The sequence below is a fragment of the Rhynchophorus ferrugineus genome, unplaced genomic scaffold, assembly GCF_030347505.1.
Source record: "Rhynchophorus ferrugineus isolate W39M unplaced genomic scaffold, kcgeb_rfMv2 rfM10, whole genome shotgun sequence".
Lineage (NCBI taxonomy): Eukaryota > Metazoa > Arthropoda > Insecta > Coleoptera > Curculionidae > Rhynchophorus > Rhynchophorus ferrugineus.
The window spans coordinates 11900706-11921416 of record NW_027472589.1 but is presented as its reverse complement, the minus strand read 5'-3'; the positions used below and the strand labels follow the sequence as shown (position 1 = coordinate 11921416).

Sequence of the window (20711 nt, the reverse complement as noted above, 5' to 3'; positions counted from 1 at the left end):
TTATATTTGATAATAGCATTTTGGTTTAATTATTTCATTTAGATTAGAAATCTGTTGTATGTCAAAGTCGAAATGAACGAAAACTCAGAGTTGCTGCGGCAATATTGCGACGTTTTGACGCCACAAATTTAGATGACGTATGTACAAAATAACTTTGCAAATACTACATATGTTATTTATATTACGTACGATTGAAGACGGACTGATATAGGTTTTAATTAACGTAATCTACTGGAATTTGAACAAAACCTTGCAGTTCAGTGTGCACATCCAGCAAAGCCGGATTACATTAGCTTAGATTCTCAACTTTTATTGAAACATTGAAATTTGGAGTCACCAAAGCTTCGAAACAATTCGATATATGTGGTATACCATGGAATTCCGCATAAAAACAGTTTCAGTTCAGAAGATCATTAAATGCAAATTGGTGGACGAAAAATTATGTGTACATGCAATGCACGCAAATAATATTATTACAACTATAAGTTGTCTAGATAGGACGACGCCCACGTACATAACTTTGGTCGTTTCTTTACGAGGAAGGTGATATTCCCTGTGGCCCTGTATACTCAAAGGAATGAGACGATGTCTTTATGTTACAGCTACATGGTAAGACAAGTCAGATGTCTATATATAAGGTTTAATCAATAAGTCAATAAGTTAAAATCAATTATTTTTAAAGTAAATTAAACGTTTTTCTCGTTTTAAGCCTTTATCATATCATAACTTGCGATGTAAAAATCCACTGTAAAGAATAGTTTTTTTATTCTTGAACATCATTTCAACTAGTAATAATGACAGACTATCTATCTATGAGAACAACCAGGATGACAACACAAGCCCTTTTAACAATATTTACTGGAGCCTGAATGTTAAACAGGCATAATAAGGCCTTATTGAGAATAATAATCTACTGAAAATCCTTAACATAACATAACCAGAAATAAAGTAGTAACCCACAGTTCAATATCATAGGTCCAAATGAGCCTAAGTATTTACTTATACAGCAAAAGCTTGTTATCTAATGACAATTTAGATTTACGCCCTATCTGCGAATACATTTGGTTTATATCTATATGTTTCTTCCATGTCTAACGTCAATCAAAATGCATTCAAACATATTTAACGCTCTCTGCTTGTAGAAGTTCATGATTATTCAATTTTACTGAGCGACATGTTCTTGTACAAAGGGTATGTCACATGGGTAGATTTTGTCTCATATGCATACACCACATTTTCAACCACAATTCGATTTTGTTAAGATGAAGTTGGAGGTTTCTTGTGGCTGATATTTGATCCTCGTGTGATGATAAAACCCTTGTATCGTCAGCATATAGTAGTGTTTTTTGAGGTCGCTAGATCAGCTGTATACAATAGATATAAGAATGGGCCAAGAACACTGCCTGCGAAACCCCCAAATATATTGGGTGTAGGTCAGTCATCACACCTTGTCGACGGCGTGATAAATATCGAAAAATGCAGCGGAGCAATATTTGTTATCATTAAAATTTTTGTTAATTTGGTTGACTAATCCATGCATTTTTTTTTTTGTTATTCCGTGTTCATTACGGAACCTGATTATTTTGAGTCTCTTAACGTACAGTTTTTCGAATAGTTTAGAGATCAGAGGTAACCGACTTATAGGACGATAAGAGGAGACGTCTTCTGATTTTTCCCAGGTTTAAGAATCATAATAATTTGAGCCATTTTCCAAGTGCTAGAAAAGTAATTAAGTCTTAGCATGGCATTACATATGAATGTTGTTAATTTGATGCACTGTCCTGAGAGATCTTTTGAGATTCTTCCAGTAATTATGTCAAAACCAGGAGCTTGTTAAAGCAACCTAATAAAAATATTAATAGATACATTCATAAAGACCAAAAATACTTTCCTATTTTTATTTTATAGCTAATTGAAAAAATTGTTAGTCTTTTTAGCTGCCGACGAAGCCGATATTTTCGATCTTTAAATTTAATTGTAACAATTTCATCTATAATATCATAACGCATATATATGAACAATGTGTTTTGGCATTATTACGCTCTCATTGTACTAAATTTTCGTTTATAGCGGCTTCATTTGCTCCACAATTCAGAAGCTGTCACCATAAATAACCACCTTTTTATAGTATTTGGCGGTAATTTACGGACACATATCACACAACAAAACAAACGATTCAAATAGAATAACGTGAACATTTTTCACATAAATTCCGCCATTGGTGAGATAATTAAAGTATTAGAGTAATTAAACAAAAATAATCTAATCTCAATGGTTTTTAAAGTAAATTAAATCTAGTTCTGAAATCAAGATATTTTCTTATTATATTATAGTAGGAGTTAGTCCTATGTAGCTTATATATTACGTTTTGAGCTATAGCTTAGATCCAAATACATAATTTTAAAACCAGTCGACGTTTCGAAGTATATATTAAATCTTCAGGGCAAGAGCTCTCCTGATAACCTGATTTTGCATATTTCGTTGAATAATTAAAAACCGGGAAGATGGTATGCCAGATAGAGTTGCTACAAGATCCCTAGCTTATATTGTTGTGGTGTTGATATATTTCAAAATGTTCTCAAAATAGCTCTCTAGATTGGCTAAAATGTTATGGTCAGTATTTAGTATTAAAATGCATATGGAATCTGGTTTATAATTGTTCTTTTCCGTTTTTATAGTACATATATTAAAATAATTCTTTATTTTGAGTGTATTCTTTTTATTACCATTGTACAAGGAACTAGGGAAAGTATATGAAATAACGAAGAGTTGATGATTGGTAAGGCATAGGTAATTTTAATCTGACAGCCCAAGGTAAATAAAAAGAAAGAATAATCTGCAAAGATAGGCGTTTCTAATGACATCGATGCAGTTCGTAAAAATAAAAAAAATCATTTTAATCTCAGGGCGAATTTTTTCTTTTCATTTTCCTAAATCTAGTACTTAAAAAGAGACAGAATTCTGTCTGATGCGTCGGAACATGTAATTGATGAATACTGACCAATCTGGTTGTCAAATGTCTACAAAATTCTTCAATTTACTACGGATCGGACAGAACGGTCCTTCAACTATTGCGATAGTCGCGGGATCGTATCTTGCTGGGGATGTACTTAATGTTTGCGATTTTTTTCTTTTCATTTTCCTAAATCTAGTACTTAAAAAGAGACAGAATTCTGTCTGATGCGTCGGAACATGTAACTGATGAATACTGACCAATCCTGTTGTCAAATGTCTACAAAATTCTTCAATTTACTATGGATCGGACAGAACGGTCCTTCAACTATTGCGATAGTCGCGGGATCGTATCCTGCTGGGGATGTACTTAATGTTTGCGATTGTTATTTAAAATGTCTTTATAGGTAACAATGGAAAATCCGATAAAGAATAACGATCCCAATCGCGCCAGTAACCAGGCTGGGTAAGCCCGGATATCTTTCGGGGTGGTCTCTAAGTCGTAAAAAGGAGACAAATACAAAAAGTATAGACGGTATAGATATTAAAGTAATTCTTTCTCGTGAGTATTTTCTTGTTGTTATTGCTTCGGCTTATTATTGAAAGTCTGCAAAGAGCTAGAGAAAGTATTTGAAATAAAATAGAGTTGATGTGTTACATGTGATAAATTTCCAGGGCCTAGTTCATTTTCATTTGCGAGCTTAGAGTAAATACGAAGAGAAGAATGGGCTGAAAATATAGGCAGTAGATGGTATACGAAATTCTTTCAATATTTTAGTATTTTTCTGTAATATATTTAATGCTTTTTTTATAATTATAATTATATTGCTCGTACGTGCACATATGAATTATTATTTTTTTAATATTCAACAAAATTTCTTTCAACACTTTTAAACCTATTATTGTTTAAACAATGTTAATATTGAATGTCGATCACGTTGTCAATGCTCGTATGTCAAATTTTCTGCAAAAATGTTGTTCGCAAATTATTTTACGTTAAGTCACCGGTCTACTGGGGCCAGATCTGGAGAATATGGTGGATGGATGGATTTTTGCCATCGTTTTCAATGACATGTGATACAGTGCATTTTTTTTTGGTAAAGCAGTACTTTCTTTTTCTGCAAATACGGCCGTTTTTCGTCGATTTACTCCTTCAAACGGTCCAAAAACGCTTTGTAATAGTCGCTGTTAATAGTCCTTCCTTTTTCAAGGTAGTCAATGTAAATTAATGGAATAATCATCGCATCCCAAAATACAGACGCTTCAACTTTACCAGCCGACTGATGTGTTTTCCCATGGTTCATCGGGTGCAGTCCAATCGATTGGATTTCGGAGTGAAATGATGGAGCCATGTTTAATCCATTGTCAAATATCGACGTAAAAACTCGGATTTATTACGCTTGATCGTCTTTAAAACACTGTTCCGAATCATCAACTCATCGTTGTTTTTGGTCAAAAGTGAGCTCGCGCGGGACCCACTTCGCACAGAGCTTTCTCATACCAAAATATTTGTAAATGATATGATGTACACGTTCAGTTGATATCTTTAGAGTATCATTCAATTTCAATTTACGGTTATTCAAAATCATTTTGTAGATTTTTTAAATGTTTTCGTCGGTAAGAACCTCTTTTGGGCATCCACAGTCTTCGGTGCTCATTTCACCACGTCTAAACTTAGCATACCAATCCTTGATGGTTGATTTTCCTGGGACAGTCTCCAGAAACTCGGAATCAAGTCAAATTTTTGCTTCAAATGTAATTTTTCCTTTCAGAAAGCAATATTTTATCAACACGCGAAATTCATTTTCATAAATTTTATTCACAATAACAAAAGTTGTTTCATTCAACATGCTATAATTCACAAACTAATGATCTGATAGCTGTCAAATTTATACAAGCATCTTTTGAGTGTTACGACTAACTAAAAAACATATGGATTTAATTATACTAATAGCGCCAGCTATCTGTCAGGCCGGGGACTTTCAAATGACCTGTTAACTCCTGTTAAAGCTTACGCAACCATGTTTTATTGCGTATGATTATAATGTACGGTTTTAGACGCTTTACAAAACACTGAAGATAAATACCACCCTGGTATAATTAGTTGAGCGTGAAATTAAATTATCATGACAGATCAACAATGATGTTGCGTTTGAATCAAGCATTAAAAGAAAAATAGTTCTATAAGGAAATATCTATGGACTGTACAATATCAATAAATTCACTAATATCACGAATCAGCCAGACACTTACGCAGTGTTCGTAAAACATCAATGCACCGGACGGTTTCCGATATTTCTCACGCTGCTTTATAAACAAGGTTAACAAAATTGAGGCTACACCTTACCTGACAAGCGCATTGAGTTCGGCAATCCAAGTTGAAGGTCTCCCCGTGGTCGTAGGTCTTGTTGTAGACGATACAAGGCACCCCCGACGACTCTGTAACAAGAAACCGCAATTTTTCAGTAAGGGGGCAAGGGGAGAACAACGACGAGTCACGACGTTTTGTCGGAGATATCCGACCGTGGCTAATTACACCGATGGAATCACAATTAAGGTCGAATAAAGGCGCGCCAGAAACGGGGCCTTTGATGTCCTTTTAAAAGGTACATAATGGAGAGCCTGTATAAATACTGTTTTGATGATGTTAGCGACGGGAACAAGATGGCTACATTTCGATTATGAGATGACAAAGCAGTTTTTGTGCTTATCTTTCTATGGGGCAGCGTGACGTAATTGATGTTTGATTCGCCTTTGCATTGTTCGTTAGCGTGCCGGTTTGTTAGACGAGGGATAATTCTTGGAGCAATGGGGTGTCCAATACGCCAGCGTTAACATACTTTGTATTTATGTTTCATTATAATATTAACCATACGAATGTTCATTTTCTGTCTATCTTTCACATATACAATGTTATTTTGGCTTATATATTATTTTACCGTTACGGACCTGACTAACGCGGGCAAGTGCAAAGGTCGATTTTTTAATATTTTCTTCAGTAACAACCTTTTGGGCGTCCACTGCGTTCACCATCTTCGGTGCTCACTTCACGACGTCTAAACTTAGCCTTGATGGTTGATTTTCCTGGAGCAGTGTCTGAAAACTCGGCATCAAGACCAGTTTTTGCTTCAACTGTATATTTTCCCATCAAAAACAATATTTTATCAATATTCCATTTTATCCAGTTTTTTTTTAATAACAAAAGTTGCTTCACTCAAAATGCTGTAATTCAAAAACTAATGATCCGACAGCTGTCATATTTATACACGCATCTTCTGAGGGTTAAGACTAACTAAAAAACATATGGAATTAGTTCTAGTGGTGCCATCTACGTCATGCCGAGGACTTTTCAATTGATGTGTTACGCTCAGTGTTGCTTTGTATCGCCACTCAACAAGTCAACTCTTCTTTCTCCCAATAACACTATTTTTAAAGTAAATTGAATTAATCGTTTTGTGTTCTAAACACTTTTCCATTATATAATTAGTGCAATCTGTAGGATAACGTGGAGACCACGAGGCTTTTCTTTTGAATTCTGTTAACTATAATCAGATATATATATATATATATATATATATATATATATATATATATATATATATATATATATATATATTACTGAGAAATAATTGTTAAACGTGACAGGATTAACGAAATATAAACAACCTTAGTGCTAATTTAAAAAAAACATTTTTTATTTTGCTATTGCCTGTCTGTAGCTTGTTTATGCTAATGATATGATGAATTATGTACCAAGGGGACCCTGTTTTTTTCTCTGATTAGCTCCCAAATGAAACAAAAACGCCGGAAAGTGAAAAGCTAATTTGTCGGTCTACATGACGGCCTATTTTTAACCTTTTCCCATTTAATCCGGCCGGTTATAGTAAATATTATGCTAAAATTTTCATGTTAGTGAGCTCTGCACCGGACATTTCATGCTTTCCCATATTAAAATTTCACATAAATTACCATGGCATAGTGGAGGTCACATTTCGCTTGGCTAATATCGTTTAACTTCGCATTTTGCGAATTTTTAGTCCCGCGTCCATGTCTTTAACATATATATTTTATATATTTCTGCTTTAATAGACCTATTTTAAAAAATATTTATTTTAAATGATATTACTGAGGTAAATATTCACTTCTCAAATTATCAATATTATATCAATTGTATCTCACTTCAATATTTCCTATTGATTAAAACTGCACAAAGACAAAAAATGTTATAGGGCACCCCAAAATCTTGGACAAAACACAAAGAATTTGGGCATTACTTCAAAGATACTTGAGTTAATATTTATTGAAATTGCAAAATAATTAAGAATTGCTTACACAGTACTTTGAGTATATTTAAAAATACAAAGGAAGGCGTCAAAATTGTTAAAAACTCGAATGTATAGAATTTAGTCTGGTTAATTAATGAATATTATACTTTAAATAATATATATTTGCAGCCAAAATAATATAAAGTTAAAAGAAGTGGTCATGTGCTATTTTGGATTACCAAAACTGTATTATATTAGTGGTGATTCGGTGCCAAGTCTATTATAATTTTTGCATTTATATTAACTCTCATAATTATCAATATTTTTAGCACTAATATTATAATTAGTATAATAGAGTTACAATATTACGATATTATTATTCACTACAGTGGAATAACAATAATTTTATGATAAAAAATCAATTTTTAAATTTAATTTTAATTTTAAATTGGTTTTTAATATTTTCAAAATTTAGTATCGCCATTATTTAATTATAAAACAAATTAATATTCATTTTCGATTGTAATGTCAACACTAATGTATTCAAACACAAAAATTAACTATCAACAACAAGGTTAATTGTATAAATATTACTTTTTTTTATAAATTTAAAATAAAGTCTAAAACAACAAATTATATTTCAATTTAGTTTCTATAATAATTTTACAGGACCATCTAATTTTTTAATAGAACAAAGTGATATTTTTGAATGGACAAAATAGTAAACAGAACTAACCCAGTTGGAAAAAGCTTTAGTAGTATGTTCAATGATGTTCCATAAACATCTCTTTTCCAAACTATAACAAATGTGATTACGTAAATATACTCAGACTGGCCGCCTTGTAGACGATGAGCTTCTCCTTTACTATGTTACGTAATCAGACCAACAAAAAAGTTCGGGGTCCATTTATATAAAATTTATAGTCCCATTAACGTTAAATAAGATAGAAACAGGTAAAATGGGCACAATTTTTTAGCATTTACGTTGTTGTTTTTACAGAATGCCTTTTACGTAATGGCTTTTATAGCAAAAACGTTTTCGAGAAATTCAAATATTAAAGTTAATTCTTGAACTATCGAATAGATAAGAGCAAAATTTCTGAACAAAGTAGAAATATACGAAAGTATCTAACAAAAGGTATTTAAATTGGGTTTTTATTCTAAATAAATAAAGTCTATTTATAGCTAACATCAAAGACGATAAATTGTTACTGACCTCTACAAATGCCCTCGCTATCTCCGTGCTTATACTTGCAGACCAGTCCCTTTTGGATATCGCATTGATTTTGTTCATTGCAAGGTTCTCCTAATTGTCTGGGACATGGGCCGCAGTCGATGCAATCTTGTCCTGTGGCTGGACATCCGCAGGGATTTGGACAAGGAAACAGAGTGTCGTCCTGGAAATTAGAAACACTATAGTAGAAACCATTAACTCTATAAGTAATCTAACATGAAAATGATTAATATATGACTGGATAGTAATAGAGCACGTTACATCAGTATTAATTTTCTTTATAAAAATTTAACTAAAGGTAACGCATTAACTATAGTACTGAATATAATTATTCCTTTTTTATTTTTAAATAGGATAACAGTGAACTCAAATATTCTTAGCAAAACAAAACCACCTTCTTTGTATAACACCAAAACCAACTGGTCATTATTTAGAGAGAAATTGGACAGTTTAATATCTCTAAATTTACCTCTCAAAACCGAAAGAGATACAGAAATAGCAGCAAAAAATATAACAAAATGTATACAAGAGGCTGCATGGTACGCTACACCTAATAGCGCGACATATCAAAAGTTTAATTATGATTCATCTATAATTAAACAAAAATTGCCGAAAAGAGAAAATTGTGAAAAACATGGTGACAAATCGGAACAGAAGTAAATAAGAGAAAATCTAACAAGGCCACAAAAGAGCTGAAAGAGCTAATAAATAAGGAACAAAAACCAAGCAATTCAAAACTATTGTATATTGGCCCAATGTTATATCTATTTTATACAGCTGATCTACCGACCCCAGAAAACACTACTGTTGCAATATATGCTGACGATACAGCGGTTTTATCATCACACAAGGATCCAATATCAGCCACAAGAAACCTCCAACTTTATCTTAACAAAGTCGAATTGTGGTTGAAAACTTGACGTATCAAAGCAAATGAGACAAAATCTACCCATGTGACTTCACAAGAACATGTCCCTGAGTAAAATTGAATCATGAACTTCCGCAAGCAGACAACGTTAAATATGTGGGAAAGCATTTCGATCGACGTTTGACATAGAAAAAACATATAGTTACGAAACGCAAGCAGCTTATGCTTAAACTAAACCAAATGTATTGGCTGATAGGGCGTAAATCTAAATTATTATTAAATAACAAGGTTCTGCTGTATAACTCAATACTTAGGCCCATTTGCGTTCAGCTCATGTTTTTCTTACAACCTAATAATTTTCCTTTAAGACGTTCTTTGCTAATAACGCGCTAGCGCGTAATGTGAAGGCGCCATTTACGCTGCGGCCCGTTAGATGCGCGGTAGTTGTTCTAAGCTCTGTATTTAGTTCGGCATTAGCAGTGCGCGTATACAAGTCTATCGGCATTATCTCAAGACTTTATTCGAGTCATTTACGTGCTCGGTTTCGATTTTTTACTTTTTGATTCATATGTATTACAGAATTGCATATGGCGGGAAAAAATATGGATATATCAAGGCCCTTTCATCCTAAAAGTGCAAAAATATTCCAATTTACCACTTCCGTTTGTCTGTCATAAAATGGTTACTAAAGGCTTCGTCCGAACTTACTTCCAGATCGGTTACCAGCGAACATGTTTTGAAAATAAGAAAGCAGGAATGGTACTGAGAATGCAATGTAAAAATTGTTATTTACAAAAAATCAACAATCTCCTAATCAACAATATATATTCCTATTTTGTCCACTTTTACTCGCCACACGTTAAAAAAGTTTATAAGGAATATTTTATTGTTGTAATCAGGACAAACGTAGTTAGCTTCTAAGGTAAGTATTTGATCCCAGATCGGCAGCGAACGTGTTGAAGCTTTCACTGGCTTAAATTTTAAGTATTATTTATTTTCTTCACGACTATGTAAAAACTGTTAACTCAAAAATTCTTAAAATGGCTGAATATTTATATGGACCATGTATAAACAATATTTATACTAGCATATTACAAGAACATTAAAATACAAATGAATGTCAGTCGTGGTTATATATTATGCATTACAAGATGCATAATTTTTACATTTCTGGTTTTGATCCCAGTCTGTGCTATTAAAATGTGTAGTATGCAACTGGGGCGAGACGCTTATTACCAGAGAGATTCTGAATATATTTAGTGTTGGTTTTTAATGGCCTACATTTACACGTAGTATGTGTTTGTAATTAAATATTTTAAACTAAATCTGTTATAACTGAATCTAAATTTGATTGCAAAAGAATTGACCCACTACCATTTCAAAATGTATTACTATGTCGAATTAAGAGATTTATGATCATAATTTTACCAGTTTATAAAAAAATAACCTATTTTTCCTCAAAGAATGCCTAATTTACTTTTTAGTATGATTATTAAGGAAAAGCGTAGGATGAAGGATCGTTTACAACTTCTTTAATCTGCTTTATTGCATGCTTGACAGAAAAAGAACTTTCAGTTCTTTTCAGTTCCTTTTCCAGATTCCTACTTAACCACAAGTCTACAGGATTATTACATATTATTACGTATGATTGTTCACAAGTGCTTTTTTACAGCTGAGGGATATTTGGTAGGATTATATAAGAGGATTTTTTTGTACAAATTTTTAATGGCTCTCGAGGCATAATGGTACTTAAAAAGCAATCCGGGCTTCAAAGAATGTGAAAGGGGAAGATTGTTCCATGTATGGAAAATTATGATTCTTACACTTTTACTTCTAATATTAGGTATGGTATAATATAAGTTATCATATACAGGTACACAAAAGGAATTTCGCGTGTTGAGTAAATATTGCTTTTTGAAGGGAAAAAATACAGTTGAAGTAAAAACTTGGCTTGATGCCGAGATTCCGGACAATGCTCCAGGAAAATCAACTATCTAGGATTGGTATGCTATGTTTAGACGTGATGAAATGAGCACCGAAAATGGTGAACGCAGTAGACGCTCAAAAGAGATTGTTACCGACGAAAACATTTAAAAAATCCACAAAATGATTTTGAATGACCATAAATTGAAATTGAATGAAATAGTACATACTCTAAAGATCTCAACTGAAGGTGCATATCATATCATTCACGAATATTTGGGTATGAGAAAGCTCTCTGCAAAGTGGGTGCCGCTGGATGAACGGAACAGTGTTTGGACAGTGTTGAACAGACAATGGATGAAGCATGGCTCCATCATTTCACGCCAAAGACCAATCGATAGTCAGCCGAGCGGACTGCACACGATGAACCCGCTCCAAAGCGTGGGAAAACGCAATAGTCGGCTGGCAAGTTTATGGTGTCTGTATTTTGGGATGCGCATGGAGTAATTTTCATTTTATACCTTGAAAAAGGAAGGACAATCAACAGCGACTATTACATACCGTTATTGGACCGTTTGAAGGACCAAATCGCCGAAAAACGGCCGCATTTGGAGAAAAAGAAAGAGCTGTTTCACGAAGAGAATGGACCGTGTCACAAGTCAGTGAAAATGATGGCAAAAATCCATGAATTGGGCTTCGAATTGCTTCCTCATCTACCGTATTCCCTAGATCTGGCTCCCAGCGACTATTTCCTATCCTCAGATCTCAAAGAATTACAGGCTGGGAAGCAATTTTCGTCGTATGAATAAGTAATCGCCGAAACTGGGGCCTATTTTGAAGCAAAGGACAAATCGTACTACAAAAAATCGTATTACTTTAAGTTATATAATCTATTAAGCTTAAAGCTTTTATTCAATTTCATATCGAAAGAATGATATAGCTTTTGAGGCTATCCATGACTCGACCAATTTTTTGGTATTTTAATAAGAAGTGTAGAGCTACTTAGACTGCTCAAGATTTATATGAAGGAATGTAATAGGAATAAGAAGGAGCAATATATAAAGTATACAGCGAGTAGCACTTCCCATTTTAATGTTTTCAACCGTTTTACAACATATCCTCGAGTGTTGCCAAGTGGAGATCATCTCAAACACATCAATTATAGTTAATAGCGATCCCCATTGGAGGCTCCATCGAGTCATACCTTCAAATCTTCATCTTCAAATTATTTTGTATGTTCAGAATGTCAATCATCTATCAAATCGCCACTTTTAGAACATCGAAATCAGTATCAAGATGCCGAAATCGATGCAACATGGTTGTGGTTGGACATATCATGATGGAACATGGCTTCACATAGCATTCGATGACCTTTGGTCGCCTTTTTCTTCATATTAAAGTAAAAGAGTGAACTAACATGGCTGTTAAATACGATGGCATTGACATTCCTCTATATAGAATATCAGTTTCTCTTTGGTTTTATTGGGGTGAAATCAGTGAAAACAGACACTAATCATAGAACGTTCAAAACTGCATTTTCGACATTTTGTTGCTTGATAAACTTTTTTGAAAAAAAAATATGTTTGTTGCTTCGCTATAGCGCAATTGTGTGTGTGTTTGTTTTGGTTCCTGATGCCAATTAGAAATAACGATCTGGACTCTTAACAGCTAGACAGCTTAGCCTCTCAAAGTACCCCTAAACAGCTTAAATAGTTGAACAGTTGATAAATTAACTGCTTCAAGGCGCACATATGATGAGAAAATCCACGATTGGTTAAAAATCATATTTCGAACCATTTCAACATCGCGGTTTCATTGCTTCTGAAGCTTTGATGAAAAGTGGTTCTACCACAGTAATACCAGGCACAAAAAGTCACGGATTAGTGATGATGCAACATAACTCGCTTCGTACACATTTTTGTCATGCTGAAGTTGTACAAAAAATTAACCAATGCCAAACGAACAACTTACTTTCGACATCAGAAAGATGGTAAAAGTAATTTTGATTAGTATTTTCTATCAATTCTGCTCAATAAATACATATTTAAAAGGAAAAGTTATCAGAATACCTGACATCACCTAATGGACTTTCGTTTAAAAATATTTACAATTAAATGATGAATTTATTATAAAAAACCATCACGGAATTATTTCTTATGAACTTATAATATTAATAGTCATATATACCTTAAGTGGCATTTAAGTTAAGATGATTATTCTATATGATTATATCACGTGTATAATATCTCGTCTCGTATTTGGCATACCTTTGCTGTGAAATTACAAACGTTTTAGTTAACAAAGAGTTGCAAATTTTTGCTAAACAACTAGTTGTTCTCTAAAGCCTCTATGGTTCGTATCAACGATTCAACAACATAATACAACAACGTATACAAAACAAATTATAAATAAATTAAATTTAAATTATGTAGGTCTCAACGTTATCCACTTAATATTTATTTTTCGTGATGATTTTTCTTTAAATCATTTTAATTTTAATTTTTAATATAACATTATCTAAATAATATTTTGTTTAGCCGCCTTGGTTGGCGCAGTGGTAAAGGCGATAGGACGTCCACCTGTTGCGAAAGTCGTGGGTTCGAATTCTGTTGGGGCATGGACGTAAATTTATGTTTGTGATTCTTTAACATATTGTCCTACACAAGAGTGTAAAATCCGACAAGAAAACCTACTTGGAAACCATCCTTAAACAGTAGGTCCAGTCCAGATAAACTTTCGTTGGTAAAAAGAGATTTTAACATTTAAAGCATTAAAATATAGTAACTTTATACAAGTAAATATTACATACTAAATTGGTTTTGCTAAACTAATATATCGTAAAAAAAAGCTTCATTTAAAACTGAACTGATCACATCAACCAATGGTACAGAAAATAAAGCTTATACAATGCGAGTATATCGATCGAAAAATATTGTGTTTTTAATTGGTACTTTAACAATATAATATTGACGTTTTAACAATACGTACAACTAAAACGAGACTTTATAAGTGTAAAATCCTGTAAAACAACAAATAATTGGCGTATATTTTTCGGCCATTTATCATGACTATAAAATAAACTAAATTGGTGATTGTTCAGATATTTTAAAAATAAAACTATGTAATAAACGTTGACTCAATTTCGAAATATATGACAAAAGTTTTCGAGTACGTGTATGGTCTGGATGTATATTCGAATCGTGTAAAATAAAGAAAAAAATACACGTATATTTGACGACAAACGTTCATATAACTCCCAACGGAACTGCGAAATCTATGAAATAAAAATATTTAAAAATGTTATTATTTGAAAAACTGTACCAGAGGATTTGATTAGATTTAAAAATCAAATATTGGGTTTCACGTACGTGTCATAGTTGTGTTAAACAAATTTAGTGTCATTTTATCTTAACCAAAGTCCTAAATATTATTATAGAAAAATGAGAAATGGAGAGACATTTCCAATAACATTATGTCTAAAACAATAGGGAAATCTTTTATTTTAGATGTGCATTATTAATTAAACGCAAATTTCACGAAGTACGAATTCAGAGCTGTACCGAGGATGACCCATCAGTTCGACCTCTTGGCTAGTTAAATAGGTGGTTGTTTCAGCCGATATTGTTGATGAAGCTTTATACTGGGAATAATTTGTTACAGGTTCTTTTTTAGTATTTCACGGAGCACTTAAATAAAAGGCTGTGTGCCATTTAGAATTCGCCCCTCTACGTTTCTTTAACTGCAGTTACCACACGTTAACATGTGGAATTATATTTAGCAAAAACCGGCAATGCAGTGGAATTCTGGTTTGATTGGAGTTTATATGTAACAGGTCAAATGAAAGACCCCGGCCTACTATATTAAAACACATTTTTTTGGCAAAAGTAGTTTTTTAATACAATATAATTCCCTTCAAGGGTGATACACTGATTATAGCGACCTTCCAACTTTTCGATATCATGTTTGAAGTACGATTTGTTCTTCGCTTCAAAATAGACCTCAGTTTCGACGATCACCTATTCATTCGATGAAAATTTCTTCCCACCGAGAATTCTTTTGAGATCTGAGGACAGGAAATAATCGGTGGGTGCCAGATATGGAGAATAAGGTGTATGAGGAAACAATTCGAAGACCAATTCATGGATTTTTGCCATAGTTTTCACTGACTTGTGACACGGTGCATTGTCTTCGCGAAGCAGAACTTTCTTTTTCTTCAAATGTGGCCGTTTTTCGGCGATTTCGTCCTTCAAACGGTCCAATAACACTATGTAATAGTCGCTATTGATGGTCCTTCCTTTTTCAAGATAGTCAATAAAAATTATTCCTTGCCAGCCGACTGTTGCGCTTTCTCCTGCTTTGGAGCAGGTTCATCGTGTGCAGTCCGCTCAGATGACTGTCTATTGGACTTTGGAGTGAAATAATGGAGCCGTGTTTTATCCATATGGATTTAATTGTAGTAGCGCTATCTATACTTCAGGCCGGGGATTTTTTAATTGACCAGTTATGGTTCCAATATTGGTCATCTGTGTAGACGTTATACTATTTTGATGTACAGCGATTGTATTTTTTAGAAATTTGTTTATACCAATTCACACGAGCATATTTTTGAAGTTTTATCAAATTTCGCGAGTACAAAGCTGAACAAATATTTTTCACAGCTAAATGCTCATGTAATATCTTATTGAAACTCGTCATACTAATGCCCGGACATGATGTAATTTCATTGTAAGTCGCATTATGATCTTACAATATCACATTGTCGTTGAGCGAACTGCGGTCGCGATTAAGTTTGTTATGCCAACGTTTTGCAGTGGTCAAAAACGTATTTTTATTTCCAAATGTTGAAGTAAGTTAATCACTGCACTCCTGTCTTGATAATCTACGATGAAAATCGTAAAATACTCCATTTCTTTCAGTGTGCTCAAATGACTCAAAAACGTTCTGAAGAAGGTTGTGGTTATAAATCTTTATTTACGTTATGGTTGTAAATCTTTACCTTTTTTTATTATTTACGTTGCTCATATATCCATTAATTATTTCCTATGCTCCTGCATTTGTTTAATAAGTAGATTAGGTATTGAAGATTTTAGTGACTATAATTATATAAAAAATAATTTATTTTATATTGTTGTTTATTAATATATTTAAAGTATATATTACAAATTAAATCAACAACATAACTAAGACCTTTAAGCCTAATCACTTTAAGATGACAAAATCTAGAAATATAAAAAGTAATCCTCGTCATATACCAAGTACGAGGGTGGTTCAAATATGATCGAGAACAATACTCTGACACGTTTATTTACTATTGAAAAAATTTACAAAAATTTTCAGTTTTTCTACGTATTTCCCTTCACAAGTTACGCATTTTGTCCATCTTTCCGGAAGTTTTTTGATGCCGGTATCGAAGAATTCTTGGGCAAATCGGACAGCCATGTGCGCACGATCTCCTCTACTTCGTCGTCGGTGTTGAATCTTTGACCTCCGAGGGCTTCTATCAGTGGTACAAACATGTGGTAGTCGCAAGGTGATAAATCCGGGCTGTAGAGAGGGTGTTATAATACCTCCCGCCCTAATTCCGATATTGTATCATGAGAAGCCCGGTATGAAGGCGCGCGTTATCCTGAAGAAAAATCGCACTTCGTGCTGGAATTCTCCTCCGTTTGGAGCGATAAGCGGGTTTCACATGTTTATCAGAAGGTTAGAGTAGTATGCAGCATTAATGATATGTTGGGTGCGCAGGAATTCGACGTACAGTACGCCCCGCCGGCCCAGAACGCCTTACACAGAACCTTACCCGCGGACCTGGTTGTCTTCGCTTTGACTGGCGTCCTCCTTCTTCCTCCACTCTTTACACGACATCTTGCTAAATTTTTGCTCGAAGTTCAACAGTTTAGGAAACCATCGCGCCGTTATTTTGCGATATATTGAAGGTGTTCGCGGGTGATAAACTCTACACTACCAATACTGATGCAGAGTTCAGCCGAAATGTCTCGAACATTCATCCTACCGTCTGCCAAAATGAGTCGTTCGAAGCGGCGAATGTTGTCTGGTGTGATGCTGGTTCGCAGTCGACGATCATGTGGCTCATTCGTGGTCAGCCCTACTCAGGCACTCACTACCGAACTGATTTTGCAAACGCAGAAACATTACGGTCTTTTTAACGCTTTCCCATTGTGCTACGGCGTTCGGCACTTCATATTCGTAAGGAGCCCAGCTATCACATACGCAAGCCACGACCTTCAAAACATACATGCGCGCAATCTACAGCGTTTGTCTCCATCATATTTGAAACACCCTCGTACACGCTATATTAAACAAGTATTTAAAGAGGAATATCTCCAGCAATTCAAAAATAATTTTAAATATTATTAATTATAATTACAATAACTTAATTACAATTGATAACTATATAGAATGTTATATATTTAAATTAATTACAGAATAGTTTAATTGCCTTTTACCACGTTGTGGGTTGTGCTTTTCGATAACGTCCCAACGAATTATCAATTAAAACGAAACGATTTCCGCTCTGATCGAAGGATTTATTTACAATAAAAAATACAATCAACGTTAATTCAATTTAAATTAGACGATTATTTAACAGGAAAATGAGATACGGGACCTTTGCACTTAACGGTACCACGGCAGAATAATTAATTTGTGTTCGTTTAAAATATTAGTTGCCATTAGGTCGCACTTAGGTAAATTAGCATATTTAATTATAATTGAAAGGGGTACGTAAATGACGACACTGCTTTATTATTATATGGTTAGTATCAAAATAGATCAATGATTTTTTTGGATTTTTGAAGATTTATATATTTTTTCAAATTCAGTTTATTATGTTAGTTATAAAATTATTATTCCTTTTTTTCGTTTAAATTTTTGTAATGTTGGTTTTATTAGTTAATATTTACTATATGCACTTGTTTTAATGTATTAGAAACGAAAACAAAATAGTTTTAGCATTTTCAATCCAATGACTGACACAATAACAATACTTTTTCTGAAAAACATTTTGAATTAATTGCTGTATTAAAAGTTATTTTAGGATGTTTTTCTAAATATTTGGATGAGATGGTAACGGGATTCCAATGTAAGCAGAAACTGCATTACTTAATTGAATTAATTGAAAGGGCATTAAGAAATTATTTGTGAAATAGAACTCTTTTTTTTTTAGTTTTTGGTACCAATAACAAAGAACGACTTGGACTATGGCAATCCTTAGTTAGACTAAGCTAAACATCTCAAAAAACTCCGAGACAATTTAAACAGTTTAGCAGTTGGCAAATTAATTACCTCCAGGCCTTTACATGTAATGAGAAAAACCTAGAATAGACTAAAAATTCTATTTATAAAATTTCAACATCACGATTTCACTGTTTGCCAGCGTTCGATGATGAAAAGTTGCTCTACTACGATAATACCAAGCACAAAAATCATGGATTAGTGATGATGCAACATAGCATGATTAGTGCACGGTTTCGCAATGCTGAGGATATATGAAAATTAATTAAGTCCAAACTAATAAAGTTCTTTCGGCATCAAACATAAATGGCTAAAGTTGTTGAAAATAATGGAAAATATGTTTATTAATACATACCGCATCAATTCTTTTCATTAAATACATTTTTAACAACAAACATTTTCAGAACACCTGCATGATTTTTTTTATAAAAACAAACCAATAGAAAATTATCTTTTGTGAAATTATAATATTAGTAGACAAATACACTTTAAGTAGCATTAATAGAATGAAGATAATTATTCTATATGGTTATATCACGTGTATGAGATCTCGTCTCGTATTTGAAATATCTGTACTATGAAATTACAAACGTCCTTGTTGACAAAGTGTTTATTCATTATGGCTAAACAATTAGTTGTTCTCTAAAGTCTCTATTGTTCATAACAACGATTCTATAACTTAAGGTACGCTGTAGTATAGTTAAGTAAATTTGCGGAATTCTAATTTGCAGAGTTTAGTATGTTATTATAATTATTAGTAAATTAAATTTAAATTATGTAGGTCTCATTTAATGTTATGTCCTCAGTAGTTATTTTTCGTGGTGTTTTTTTAAGTCATTTTAATTTTAGTTCTTGATATAACTTTATATAAATACTAATAACGACACTACATTAATTATATTAGTTATAAAATTATTATTTCTTTTTTTTTTGTTTTAGTTTTATTAATTACTGTTTACCAAATGCATTTTGTTGCCACGCAAGTTTATTATGAATGGTTGGGACAGCCATGTAAAATGTAAGTTACGCTAATTGTAGAATTCTTTCGGTTCTACTGTTAGAGGGTTTTATCTTAACTGAAGTTTCTAATATTTATGACATGGAAAAGAATTATGACCTGATAAAAAACATAACGTTCACATTATATTGAACGTCTCAGACGAAAATAGACAGGCAAAAAGATACCAAGTAAACAGAACAGACGTGTTCAACAAGGATGATTCCCATAGGCTTGTTGTTGAGTGTTCCGGATAACGAGGGTTCAGGTACCGAGGCTAGACGAAACGTGTTGCATGTTAGACCTTGTAGAGGACTCCTTATGGAGCCTACAACCATAAATATCAAGAAGACCCGAAATCGTGGAATTTTTGGGAATTCCTTAAGAGTCCGAAACTCACATGTTTTATCAGTGTGAGAAGATCCTAGTTGGTGTGTTTGGAGTGTTTCCCACCCCGATATTATCAGGGAATCGTGATACAGAAAAGGGTTTCTTGGACCATCCTTGTCCACCACCACCACCACCAAGAACCTGAGGGAGGAGCTTAACAGTAATTTGCATGAACACAGTAGAGAAGAGAAGAGAGAAGAACAAAGTATTTCTGAGATAATATTATTGAGAATGGAGAAGAAAGTATTGAATTGTTAGGAGAAGAAAGTATTGAGTTGTTCGAAGAAGATATTTAATTGTATGAAGAAGATATTGAATTGATTGAAGAAAATATTGAGTTGATTTGAGTGAAGAAAGAATTGACATGAGCATTGACTGAAGAAAACATTGAAGAAATTACTGTATTAACTGACGTATTATTGAAAGATTCTATGCTATATTCCTGTCTACATTAGCCTATCCACACTTTTCGTTAAGAGTAAGTACCTGTGATTTCAATCATAATCCTTTTCCCATGACGTATTAACTAATATATTTTAAATGTATATATATATATATATATATATATATATATATATATATATATATGTGTTATATATATATATATATATATATATATATATATATATATATATAACGAAAAGTGTATATATATATTTACAACTTTGTTTTCTCTCCCGCATCTCAACACATTTATTTTAGTGCATTAAAAATGAAAAAAATATAGTTTCAGCACTTGAATACAATGATTGACACAAGAATAATATTTTTTCTGAAAAACATTTTGAATTAGTTGCTGTTTTCAATGTTATTTTAGGATGTTTTTCC

The 20711-nt window shown here is 33.1% G+C and overlaps 1 protein-coding gene across 3 annotated transcripts in view; it reads right to left on the bottom strand.

Moving 5' to 3' along the window:
• Positions 1–20711, bottom strand: part of Ccn (cellular communication network factor protein Ccn) — a 294872-nt gene that overhangs the window by 85311 nt on the left and 188850 nt on the right. For all 3 annotated transcript variants that reach the window (XR_013007498.1, XR_013007499.1, XM_076416498.1), the window contains exons 5-6: positions 8434–8614; positions 5300–5391 (exon numbers count right to left, since the gene is read on the bottom strand). Coding sequence is in view for 1 of the 3 variants with exons in the window: in XM_076416498.1 (XP_076272613.1) it covers positions 5300–5391; positions 8434–8614 (273 nt within the window). In the remaining 2 variants the exon portion in view is untranslated. The remainder of the gene's footprint in view (positions 1–5299; positions 5392–8433; positions 8615–20711) is intronic.